This window comes from Schistocerca nitens, chromosome 4 (assembly GCF_023898315.1).
Source record: "Schistocerca nitens isolate TAMUIC-IGC-003100 chromosome 4, iqSchNite1.1, whole genome shotgun sequence".
NCBI classification, from domain to species: Eukaryota; Metazoa; Arthropoda; class Insecta; order Orthoptera; family Acrididae; genus Schistocerca; species Schistocerca nitens.
Window position 1 is genome coordinate 691,420,902 of NC_064617.1, and position 13,143 is coordinate 691,434,044.

General features: G+C 45.2%; 1 protein-coding gene across 2 annotated transcripts in view; it reads left to right on the top strand.

Moving 5' to 3' along the window:
* LOC126251662 (proton-coupled folate transporter) overlaps positions 1 to 12,777 on the top strand; it is a 324,444-nt gene extending 311,667 nt beyond the window's left edge. For both annotated transcript variants that reach the window (XM_049952233.1, XM_049952234.1), the window contains exons 9-10: positions 503 to 659; positions 12,421 to 12,777. In XM_049952233.1, coding sequence (XP_049808190.1) covers positions 503 to 659; positions 12,421 to 12,499 — 236 coding nt within the window. In that variant the 3' untranslated portion in view covers positions 12,500 to 12,777. The remainder of the gene's footprint in view (positions 1 to 502; positions 660 to 12,420) is intronic.
* Positions 12,778 to 13,143: the final 366 nt, after the last annotated feature.

A 13,143-nucleotide genomic window follows, 5' to 3' on the forward strand; every position in this document is an offset into this window, starting at 1 on the left:
TAATCTAATTTTCTTATTTAACTATTGTCCTGATGTAACTCTGATGTGTGAAATGCTGCATGCGTGGAATACTGGTCCAATGTAAGAGAGGGCCTGATAGCCCTAATGTGATCAGGTTAAATAAATAAATAAATATATGAATGTTTGTAAATAAAAACGTTTAGAGTTTCTCTTCAAAATGAATTATGTATGACATCTGTACAATGTTTAGTTCTTGTGAAACAAATAATTGAAAGTGTTCCCGGTCATTATGTACACACCGTATATTGTTTTGATGTAGGGGTACAGGGACTTACAGGAAACTCTGTACAACAGCAAAAACTGGTAGGAAGCTTACAATCTCAATAAGAGAGAAAATATTCTGGCCCCTTCTACTGCATCTCGTACAGTATCGTCACTGTTCAGTTGCGCTGGCCTACGTGCTCAGGTTAATATTAATAGATGTTGCAGATCTTCCAGTGTATTGATGACACTGTGTGACAGGAGGACACGTGTTCTGCAGGTAAGCTGTTCGCGCTGCTGGCCGTGGCGGACAACGCCGTGCCTCTGGTGTCCGGGGTGCTGTACTCGCAGCTGTACAACGCCACCATCCGCACTCTGCCCTCCGCCATCTTCTGGCTCACCATCGCCAGCGAGGTCGTCGTTTTCTCCTGCACTGTGTGAGTATCATATGTGGAGGGGCAGAAGGGGGTACTCCTGGAATGCTGGAATGTGGGTAAGGGCTTTACATTCATTACAGGTTTCTCACGGATATCTAACGATAATTGTCTGCGACTCTACTGAACTATAGATCTACTGTTTCCGCTTTCCCTGAATGCACTTGGCGCGTTAGCAGACGGGGGCTAGCTGAAACCATAATGATCGAGGGTTTAGTGCGGGTTCTGCACTGTGTGACAAAAAAAGTGAAGCACCCGGAAGGGGAGGAGGAAATGAAATGAAACTTAACCCATGTAGAGGGTACGTGATGTTTTTTCAGTGATTACAAAATTGAATCAATCTACAACAAACATGGCAGTATGAGCTCCCTTATTGATATGAAGTAGCACCCTGTCTGACCTGGATGCATGCACTGATTCATTTAGGAAGGATGTCATAAAGCCGTTGTATCCTGTCCTGAGGAGAGTTGGCCCAGAACTGTTGCAACTGGACCTCGATATCCTGGATACTGCCATAGGACCAGAGTTGACGTTGAAGCTGGTCCCACACATGTTCCATTCTGGACAGGTCTGGGGCTCTTGCTGGCCCCTGGAGTAGCTCAGCAGCACGCAGACACTTCGTGGAGTGCCTTGTGTAGATGAGCACTATCCTGTTGAAAAAGGGTACCACAATACTGTCGTATGAGAGGTGATACATAAGGCCCAAGGATATCTGTGTCGCACTGTCAGAGTTCCCTCTATCATGACCAGCAGTGATCTGAAGTCATATGTGATGGCAGCCCACATCATGTCGCCTGGAGAAGCACTATTGCGCCTCTCCCAAACATCAGAAGAATGAGGGCTCACGCTAGATCGACGCCGTACTTGCCAACACTGATCATCTGGAGTAGTGCAGAACTGTGATTCGTCACTGAACACAATGTGATGCAACTTATGAACTGCCCAAGTATCCTGGTCATTGCAGTACTCAATATTATAAGGAAGTTGTTTGTGTTGTTGTCCCTAGACGATAATTACACGCAATATTTGTCAGGATTTGTAAGCTGTGGGTCCTTAAGGTACAGAAATACGCGAGCACCGAGAAGTAAGCTTAAACAGTTTATTAACAAAAGATTGATTTTAAAACACGCATGCTACGCGCACCCATCATCACCCTGCCTGACATGCTAACACCGGCTAATTACGTTCGTTTCAAGTGGTTCCATGGTGAACAAAGAAAAGAGACACATTTGCCCGCGAGGCCGCGCTAGTTATACGACGCGCTGCGGACGGCGGCCAGTGCCTTAAAAAGGCCGGTTCCCACTAGAGCGCGGAGCGCGTCGTGCGGCAACGGCAGCGGCAAGCGTTTTCCGCTTTGACGCGGCGGCTCGCGGAATTGGCGTTCCCATCTGGAAGCGGCAGACGCTAGCGGTAGCCAATGACGGACAGCTACTGAGGTACGGGTCGGGACCCACTGAAACTCCCGGTGCGTTTGAAAAACTATATCTTACACCTACATGGAGGAAAGACGAAGTTGGGTGAAGACATAACAATTTTTCATTTTCTGTACAATGTACTCTTTCACATATTCCATTATGCATGTTTTCTCATTTCACCATAAACAGATTTCATGACTACCGTTCATCATTGTTCACTATCTAGCACATTGCTTAAGAATCATGAAAGAATAATACATATTTGGAACAAAGTTTTCGAAACCAGATTTTAAATTATAAGACATTTCCCGGTGCAGACGCAAACCTACAATACTTTATTAGTTACGAGCTGCAGTTTACAACTAAAGAGACAGTAAACGGTAGCAAATTAAGGAAATGGAACTTGAATAAGTCAAGACCCACAGTTTTTCGATAATCTTAGCTTTAGCGTAATGCAACGACTGACTGAAATAGAGGAAGGAATCCGCTGGAATACGAATGGATATCTTTGAGAAAAGAAGTGGTGAATGCAGCAGAGTATGAGAACGGGAAGAAGGTACAGTAGAAATCGTTAGATAAAACGTGAAATATTAAATCTGACAAGAGGGAAAAATATAAAAATGCAGCAAATAAAGTAGGCCATTGGAAATAGAAATGTCTAAACATGACGTTGACAGAAAGTCCAAAATTGCAACGTGATTTTGCGCTTGGAAAACATAAGGGAATGAAAATGAGAAAGAACAAAGAAAACTTTGCTCAGAGGAGAAGCAACTGTCAAGAACTCATTTGGCAAGCCAGAACTAAGCAAATAAGAGAAGGCTAGATAGTGGAAGGAATATGTAGACAGGAGAGGGGGAGGGGTTGTACAAACTAACATAAGTACAATGTTAGATTCCTGTGAGATGTCTGAACACGCAAGGCAATACTGATCCTACCACTTAACTAAGTAGACACACTGAAGAACAGCGAAACTGTGTTTATAGCATTTGCATGTTTAGAGAAAGGTTTTGACAATCTTAATTAAAACATTCTTTGAAGCTCTGGAGATGTCATCGATAAAACACAGGGACACAAGATTATCTACAACTTGTACAGAAACCAAACTGCATTTCTAAGACTTCAATGACTTGAAAGGGAAGCAGTAATTGAGAAGGCAGAAGTAGAGAGGATATAAAATGAAGACTGTGAATAGCAAGAAAAGCGTTCTGAAAAAGAAAATTTGTTCACATGGAATATAAATTGTAATGATTGGGTACTATTTTACAAAGGTATTTGTGTGGAGTGCGGTATTTGTGTGGAGTGCACCCTTGTATGTAAGTGAAACGTGGGCGATGAACAGTTCTGTCAAGAAGACAATGGACGCTTTCAAAACGTGGTGATCAATAAGAATGCTGAAGATTAGATATGAGGATCATGTAACTAAAGAAGAGGTACGGAATTAAATAGAGTAGGAAGAGGAAATTACGGCACAACTTTGACTACAAGAGGGGTAAGTTGACAGGACATATTATGAGGCGTCAAAGAGTGAGGACAAAGGGGTTGGGTGATAGTATTCTAATAATAATCATTTGTTCAAATGCTATTCTACTATTTTATCTGTTAATGTAAGCAGTGAATTTAGTCTTCCATGCACTCCTCCACAAAACATTTAAACCAAAACTTAAATCAGCTGAACACCAAACCTTTCAACCACTGTCTGACAACTACTGCATTCACTTTCAACTTTCTATAACTATCACTGGCTAGCCCTACACATATACAGATATAAGGAGAACAGAAATAAACAAACAATTTCAGCATATAATTCTTTAGGTTGGCAACATGTACATAAACAAACCAAACAGGAAGGGGCATGAGGTGAACACACTGTAGTTATGACTTCAAATCAGTGTTTTCGGTAAAATGTCTACAGCTAGTGACAGAAGAAAAAAGAGCGAACATGAAAATGTGCTTATGTTCCATAATCTAAGTTTTAGTTCAACCTCCAGCATGTGACCAGGTGAGGGGAAACGTATATGTCCGCCAAAAACTCGATTCACTGTAAATAATCAGTTATGCATTTGAAACAAAACTGAATCATTCTAGATTCCACCGAAAATGCCTTAAAGTAAAAGGTGAAACGCGTCTTGAACCAATAAAGTACAGTCGATAAAGAAAAAAAAACGTTTGTTACTTACCAAAGGAAATAATCAATAGCTGTAGATACTTAGCAAATTACATCTTATGACATACCAGCAAATTAGTTTCTGTTTAACTTCTCATTCCACACGCTATTAAATGCTGTTTAAAAAAAATCATCTATCCCTTCTGAAAAACTGTAGTTTCTTTCATATCTCGGTAGATAAACAGATTTTGAATATTTATCATGCGACGAAATACATGACTTTTTACAAGTTATCGTTTGCAAAAAAACGCTTTTAGATTTCTTGAACCGTTTACGAAATTTGCAGTTGATACAACCACATGGTTTACAACGAGCAGGACGAAGTACCGGTCGCGTCGCGAGCGACCCGCGCGCAGTCACGGCACAGCCCGTCCGCCGACATATCATTCAATATCTCGAGAACGGTGATAGCTATCGTTCTGCTCTCAGCTTTAAAAACAATTTCGATATGTTGGCTAAATTTCATACGCAATAATGTACTACCTAAAATGAACTGTACGCAAAGTCCACGCAATGCGTTTTTACCTCTGCACACTCATTAAAATTTCGTGTAAAGGTTTACGTAAATGCGATACAGCAAGTAGCCACGACGAATATCGAAAAGAAATTCGGCCCTTTATCGAGAGAAGATATCAGGCTGTAACATGCCCAAGAATCAAATTTTTCTACCGAATAGTTTCCTTGGAATCGGATGATAAGTATTTCATATCTGCCGCCGCGTCCGCGCCAGCGGTTCGGCGAAAGTTCTTGTGGCCAGGGGTTGCGTACCTGACGTCACGCTCAGCGCGTTCTGTGATTGGCGGCGCGCACCTGGGGCGCGTCACTTGGCAGCGGAAGCGGTTCGACATGGTCAAACCGCGACGCAGAGCCCGCTGCGCCGCGCCGCTGACGCCGTTTCCATGGCAACCACGCCGCTGACGCGCGGTTTTGACGCGCGGCAGCCCTAGTGGGAACCGGCCTTTACTCCCTGTGGCGCACTGCGGCCGGACGCGCGTCCACTGACCAAGCAAATTGTCAGCATTCCAAGATAGGTCAGCTTGTGAGCGCGTGTTATGTACCATACGGCTACGTGCAAACCCCTAGACCTTTGCAATGTGCAGCCATTTGTGGCAATGTGCTATAGGTAGGCTACATATAAGCTGTAATAGGATGACCGGAGCAGGTAACGTGGTCGGGGTTGTAGGGCGTGGCTGGGTAGAAGAAGGTGGCTGTTTTTAGCAATCTTCCCCTTTATTGTTGGTTCTTGCAATACATTTTCTGGTAGCTCAGCCCCACCGCTCGTGTCGTGGTGGAGACGTGCTGATGCACGCAGCCCGGGGAACGTGACGCCGTGCTCGGTCAGTGACTGCACAGGCAGTAGGACGTCAGCAACACGAGGCCCGGCCTAGCTCGCTTCCTGCAGACACTGCGGCTCGTGACGACGCCGGGAGTCACCGGTGCAGCAGTGGGCAACGCCCTCCGCCGGCCGGTCCTCGGGGACAGCGTCACTGATGACGACGACGTTGCAGCGACCGAACGCCCAATCGGTCGAACTGATGCCGACGCCCACCTCTCGTGTCCTTAAATAGTGCAGACCGCTGCTGAATCCGCCGGTTACACGGCGCCGTGTTTATTAGGATGTTCTCGATGAGTTGGCTAACGCAACCATGCCACACGCGGCCCGCACCTCCGTAATTCTGCTAATGCTGCGTACTGGCTGTTGATGGCTGCCGCGCACATACACACATACCGACGCTCGTTGCAAAACTGTGTCACCTGCATAATGCGCCGGCCAGCCTTCGTCCGCCGTCTGCCGTAAGGCTGGAGCATCGCGCACTGAAACACACTAAATCACAATTTCGCACCTTATTTCCTAAAAATAACCCCTTTTCCTCTACAAGGCTTAATGCACTCTGATGGGCGTATCATCTGTTACAGAGAATCGTAATTCTAGTTATTGAAGTATGCACTGATGATGTGTATGTCTACAACGTTCTCGCGTTTGCTGTCGGACCCTAATATCAACATGATTCGATATTTCGGCGATCCATCTGTCTGATATCTTCAGGAGAACACTGCTGCTGCTGTGTCCTGCTGAAAACTGATGCCAGGACTGCAAATCGTCGTCCTATAGAGGCCTCCTTGCCGTACGCGTCTTATGCGCCGCCCACTATAGCCGCTGCCTTCCAAAACTCACCTGTAACGATATATCACACTCAAAGTCTATTTTCAGACACTCGGGCTGGCCACACAGAAGAATGGTCTGCTTTGATGCAGGATAGTACTGGATTCCACGGCCTGCTAATGGAAATACCATAGTTTATATTAATCAAACTGTCTCCCATGTCATTTCAAATGCCTCTTTACCAGCATTGTTTGAAAACCGAAAGTACTGGCAGCTATCTCAGTCTCGTAAAATTTCATCTTGTGTGCCTCGTTTAAGCAATGTTCACCTAAAAAGATTCGTATTGTATTGTATATTTTTGCCGGTGTGTGAAATGTAATATAGTATTTTGATCATACGTAGACTAATTTCGTCGCGTCATATACACTAAAGAACCAAAGAAACTGGTACACCTGACCAATATCATGTAGGACCCCCGTGAGCATGCAGAAGTGCCGCAACACTACATGGCATGGACTCGACTAATGTCTGAAGTAGTGCTGGAGGGCACTGACCACATGACTCCTGCAGGAATGTCTATAAATCTGTAAGAGTACGAGAGGGTGGAGATCTCTTCTGAACAGCTAGTTGCAAGGCATCCCGGATGCGCTCAACAATGGAGTTTAGTGGCCAGCGGAAGTGTTTAAACTCAGAAGAGTGTTCCTGGAGCCACTCTGCAGCGATTCTGGACATATTGGGTGTCGCATTGTCCTGCTGGAATTATCCAAGTCCGTCGGAATCCACAATGGACATGAATGGATGTAGGTGATCAGACAGGATGCTTATGTACACGTCACCTGTCAGAGTCGTATCTAGAAGTATTGGGATCCCACTTCACTCTAACTGCACACGCCCCACACTATTACAGAGCCTCCACCAGCTTGAACAGTTCCCTGCTGACATGCAGGGTCCATGGATTCATGAAGATTATCTCCATACCCGTACACATCCATCCGCTCGATACAATTTGAAAAGAGACTCGTCCGACCAGGCAACATGTTTCCAGTCATCAACAGACCATTGTCGGTGTCGACGGGCGCAGGCGAGGCTTAAAGCTTTGAATCGTGCAGTCTTCAAGGGTACACGAGTGGGCCTTCGGCTCCGGAAGCCCATATCGATGATGTTTCGTTGAATGGTTCGCACTCTTGACACTTGCTGATGGCCCAACATGGAAATTTGCAGCGATCTGCGGAAGGTTGCGCTTCTGTCACGTTGAACGATTCTCTTCAGTCGTTGCTGGCCCCGTTTTTGCAGTGTCTTTTTCCGGCCGCAGCGATGTCGGAGATTTGATGTTTTACCGGATTCCTGATAATCACGGTACACTCGAGAAATGGTCGTTCGGGAAGATCCCCACTTCATCGCTACCTCGGAGATGCTGTGTTCCATCGCTCGTGCGCCAACTAAACATCACGCTCAAATTCATTTAAATCCTGGTAACTTGCCATTGTATCAGCAGTAACCGATCTAACAACTGCGCCAAACACTTATTGTCTTACATAGCGTTGCCGACCGCAGCGCCGTATTCAGCCTGTTTACATATCTCTGCTTTTGAATGCGCTTACCTATACCAGTTTCTTCAGTGTATTTCCTCGTTCAGCGCGGTGTGAAAAGAATTGTTTTTACCGAAGTTTTTCCCATCTTGTTGGTTGCAGGTTCGTGGAATTCTCTTCAGTATCGAGGTAGGCGTCATAGGTATTGATAATAAACAGAAATACAGATTATTAGTTGAAGCTTACTTACTAATGTCCGTCGGCGAAAACCAGTTTATTCGTTGCTGAAAATAATGCTTTTGTACTGTTACAATGATGGTGAACATACCCTTTATTTAATTAACACCCATCCAATCATTTGTTTTATATCCCAGAACGGAAGAAGCCCCAATAATCTTAGTCTTAATTACTACGTACAGAGATCATGGTCTCTCGGAAATAATATTTAACCATTGTCCGCTACTATGAGCGCAGTTACTGTGTAATGTCTCTGGCTCTCACTCTCGCTACAAAGTTTTTACACACAACCAGACCGTATAGAAGTAATATATTACACACCAATCTTCCAAATTTTGTAGCCATGTGTGACGATGATGTTCCACGTTGTCCTGAACTGTGCGAAACGAACTGCCGACATAAGCCTTCCCACAGTGACACTGGAATTTGTATACACCAGGCGTCCTGGGCCCCAAATCATCTTTCACAAAGCCGAGCAGTGCCCTAATCGTGGAAGGTGGACGGAACACACTCTTAATGTAAAACCTGCTCAAAATTCTTCCAGTCTCAAACGATATGCCCCCAACATGAGGAATAAAGGCCACAGACATGCGCTTCTTCATGCGCCTCTGGGGATGGTCCAAACTGCATAGCCCGACGAATCTGCTTATCAGAGTTGTCATCTTCCTTAATCGCGGTCATCAAATGCGCAAGTTCTTGGGTTAAACTGTCCTAGCATATGTTCTGGATATCAGAGTCCTAAGAATGACGTAGCATTGGTACAGTTGAAACTGCCGACCGAAGTGGCCGCGCGGTTCTGGCGCTGCAGTCTGGAACCGCGAGACCGCTACGGTCGCAGGTTCGAATCCTGCCTCGGGCATGGATGTGTGTGATGTCCTTAGGTTAGTTAGGTTTAACTAGTTCTAAGTTCTAGGGGACTAATGACCTCAGCAGTTGAGTCCCATAGTGCTCAGAGCCATTTGAACCATTTGAAACTACCTCTTTAATTATTTTTTTTTATTAAACACTGACCTACAGAATCTTCCCTAACAAAGACAACTCAAACTTAAGCTATTCAATTACGAGCCCATAATATAAAAGCCCAACCCAATCTGTTTGCTCTGTAATGACGACATGACTTCAAATAATTAACTCGAAAGAATGGCCCTGAATTAGAAGAAATCCTAACAATAACCCATACATTTCATGAGTCACTTACCTCACAGAAAATCTACATAACACGTATTACAGAAATTACTGCAAGCAGCAACTACAACCAGCTGGATAAAAAGATTCTAACTACTACAGGCTCTAACCACTAGCAGGCATTTGGTTAGCAAACGAAAGATTTTGTTGAAGAGCAAACAATGTATTTAGCAGATTTTACCTTAATCATGTGACATACAGTTCCAAAAGCTATATAATCGTCAATAATTCCACTACCCCAACATTAGCAAATACATCAATCATCATTTTACGATGGATGTCCGTCCAACCACAGAGTCCCTTACCGAAGGCGCCGAGCGCTGTCAGTGATATTAATACAGTCTATAGCGCTGCCAACATACAAACATATAAACAGGCTACTTGCACAGTGGATGGCAACTCTTTGCATGCAAGAACTTACACATTTGATGGCTGTGTTTAAGGAAAATGGATACTCTGAGAAGCAGATTCGTCGATCTATGGATTCTGGACCATCTAAAGAGGTGCATGAAGATGAGCACAGATCTGTGGCCATTATTCCTTATGCTTAAGCATGTCGTTTAAGACTTGAAAAATTTTAAGGAGTTTTAATAGTAAGCGTTTGTTCCATCCACCATACAAGATTATGGCACTGTTCTGCTCAGTGGAAGATGTTTTGCGATTTCGGAAACCTGGCATATATAAAATCTTGTGTCAGTGTGGGAAGTTTAGAGCAGGTGTGTGGAACATTGCAGTCATACGAAGTTACAACAGTCGGAAAAAATTTGCGGTAGTAGAATATTGCCTAAACGAGGGACATGAGATGCAATTTGATGATACTAAGATAGTTATCAGTACTTCTGGTTTTTGAACAGCATTTGTGAAAAAGGAAATTGAAATTACGTCGACAGATTTTTTGATTAATAGAGACGTGGAACGCTGTACTATACCGCATCAAAACAGAATGTTCTTTCGTGCGGCCAGCCCGAGAGTTTGAAAATAGTCTTTGAGTGCGATACATCGTTGCCGCCAGTGTTCTACTAAGTGCAGCGCCAACAGTGCAGTCTTGTAGGGCAGCAGCAGTGGTTTGCGGCGCATGCGCCGTTTACGACACGGAGGCTTATATAGGACTACAACTTGCAACCTTCGCATCCTCCAGATCTCGAGCGCCATGCGCTCCGCCTCGCCTTCCGTAACGCCTCACGTCCCCCTAGCAGATCCTCTACAACTTGATTTCTTTCCCCATCTGTTCCTTTTCCTCGAACATATCTGTGTTCTCTACACCTCCCGCCGACTTGATCCCCCCCATCCCCTGGTTGCTCCTCTCCTCTCAAACTCTCGCCCGCCCCCCGCCCCCTCCCCCCCCCAGATAATGCCCTCTCTCCCTCCATTTATCCCTCCTATCAACTCTGATGCTCATCTCCCCCTCTCTTCCTCTGTCCTTTTCCCGGGCTCCCTCTCCCCCCCCCTCCCATCCTGTTTTTTTCCCTCTACCCCACCAAAACTCTCTTTGACTCCCTTCTCTCCCTAGAGTCCTTTTGCATACCCCTTCTCTGCCTTTCCCATCTCGTGTCTGCCCTGCCCCCCCCCCGCCCCCTATGAGTCCCCCCACTCCGTTGGCTCCTTCCTCCCACTTCGCCTTTCCCTCTTCCCCCTTTTTTCCCCTCATCTGTCCAGGTCCCCCCCCCCCCCCGCATCTGCCCTTGGCTGTGGTGTGTCATCTTCATGCTAACTTTTTAGTGCAGTGTTTTAAGTGAGTGTTAAGTGTTGTGTCTCTTTTCTGAAGTGTAGCGAATAGCAATCATACTGTCGCCATGTTTTTTTTTACTGTCTGTATACTATTTTACCTGTCTGATTCCTGTGTATTTAATTATCTTCACCAACCCTTTGTTTTATGTTTTAACTTCCACAACTTTCCGCCTTTTTACAATTTAAGTCACTGTTTTTATCGCCTGCTTTTATTGTTTATTATCTTCTTCTTATGTTTTTAAAAATTCTGTAGGCTGAAGAGCGGCGTACTAATCTGCTGCCAGCCTGCCCCCTTGGGGGGAAATCGAAACTCAATAAAGGGAAAAAAAACCTTTGCATCAGTTCACAGCAGGATTCAGCAGCATAAACGTTCTATTTAAGATGGTTCACAGATGGATCTCCGAAATTTTAAATCATGGTGAGTTTAGGATCCAACAGGAAACCTGAAGAGCCTATCAGGAATTACTAAGCTGGGAAAAGCCCACCCGGTTGGCCGTGTGGTCTAAAGCATGGCTTTCCGGGCGGGAAGGAGCGCCGGTCCCCGGCACGAATCCGCCCGGCGGATTTATGCCGAGGTTTGGTGAGCCGGCCAGTCTGTGGATGGTTCTTAGGCGGTTTTCCATCTGCTTCGGCAAATGCGGGCTGGTTCCTCTTATTCCGCCTCAGCTACACTATGTCGGCAATTGCTGCACAAACAAGTTCTCCACGTACGCGTACACCACCATTACTCTACCACGCAAACATAGGGGTTACACTCGTCTGGTGTGAGACGTTCCCTGGGGGGGGGGGGGGTGCACCGGGGGCCGAACCGCACAATAACCCTGGGTTCAGTGTGGGGCGGCAGAGGGGTGAAGTGGACTGCGGTAGTTGTCGTGGGGTTGTGGACCACTGCGGCTGCGGTGGGGACGGAGCCTATCCGTCGTATCTTGGCCCCGGTTAACATAACATAACAAGCTGGGAAAGCCTATGAAGTCAAGAAAGAGAACTTACCTGTTAGAATGTCGCAGTGGAGAGGAGAGATACGGGGCATCAAGCTCTACATCCCTCTCGCAGGGCTAGCAATCTACACTCGTGATTCACGCTTCTGCGAAAACAGAGCTGAAACACTGTAGGGACGACCGATAGGAAGGCAAGTATTGACGCAACTATAGCCTTGACTTGTGTGTGGATAGTTTTGGTCGGTTAGAGTATACCTCGCGAATGGAAGATTCCCAGCTCGACTCCCGATTTGGCATACAGTTTAAATCTGCGAGGGAGTTTCAAAACAGCGCTGACTCCGCTGCGGAGTGAAAGGTTGATTCTGTAGTAGATTACTTGTAAATATAGAGTCACCAAGTGTTGTGTGTGAGGCGGTAGGCAGTCTTTGCAGCTTCTGGAGCTAAGTAACGTTGTGGTGTTGCAGGATCATCCGCATCTTCCTGAGGAGGGCGCCCCTGGACGCTGCCGACGTCGAGACCACGGGAGACTCCGGCGAGACGTGACAACTGCCGGCCACTGCACCAACTCCAACGCTCGCCAGCTCACTAGTCCGCCGACGTTGCCCCTCGACCTCTGCAGCGCTCTGGCTTAGCTTGTGTGCCAGATACTGCTACAGACCAGCTGCACTGGAAATTTGTAACAGTGGATCGACCTCTATCTGCCACGTCTGAGTTCAAACCAGTGCGATCATTCCACATTGTGACAATTTCTCGTGTACTCTCAGAACTTTTATACCACACCACTACGGATGCGTACGTTTAGAAGAAAATAAAATATTTTTAATTTTTCGCAGTAATTTTTTTTTTTATTATTGAATCTAATCATAGATTACTGTCAGTGTTTAATGTCTACAATTTTCTCAATAACTTACATCACTTATTCCTGATTTTTTTTCTAAAATAATTTTCTTATTCTTAACGATTTCTTTCTATTAATACCGATTATTGAATATTGTGTCTCCCCAGTTCTTTTCATATTTATAATTCAGTCATTGCTTGACTTATAATTTGAGAAATACGAGGCGTGTTTTTTAAGTAAGTACCGTTTTGAAATTTAAAAAAAGACGTGTTAAGATGTCTCAATAATTTTATTTTTATGTGAAAGCCTGTACCTTAATCTACTTTTCTACATTATTTCCGTCAATATT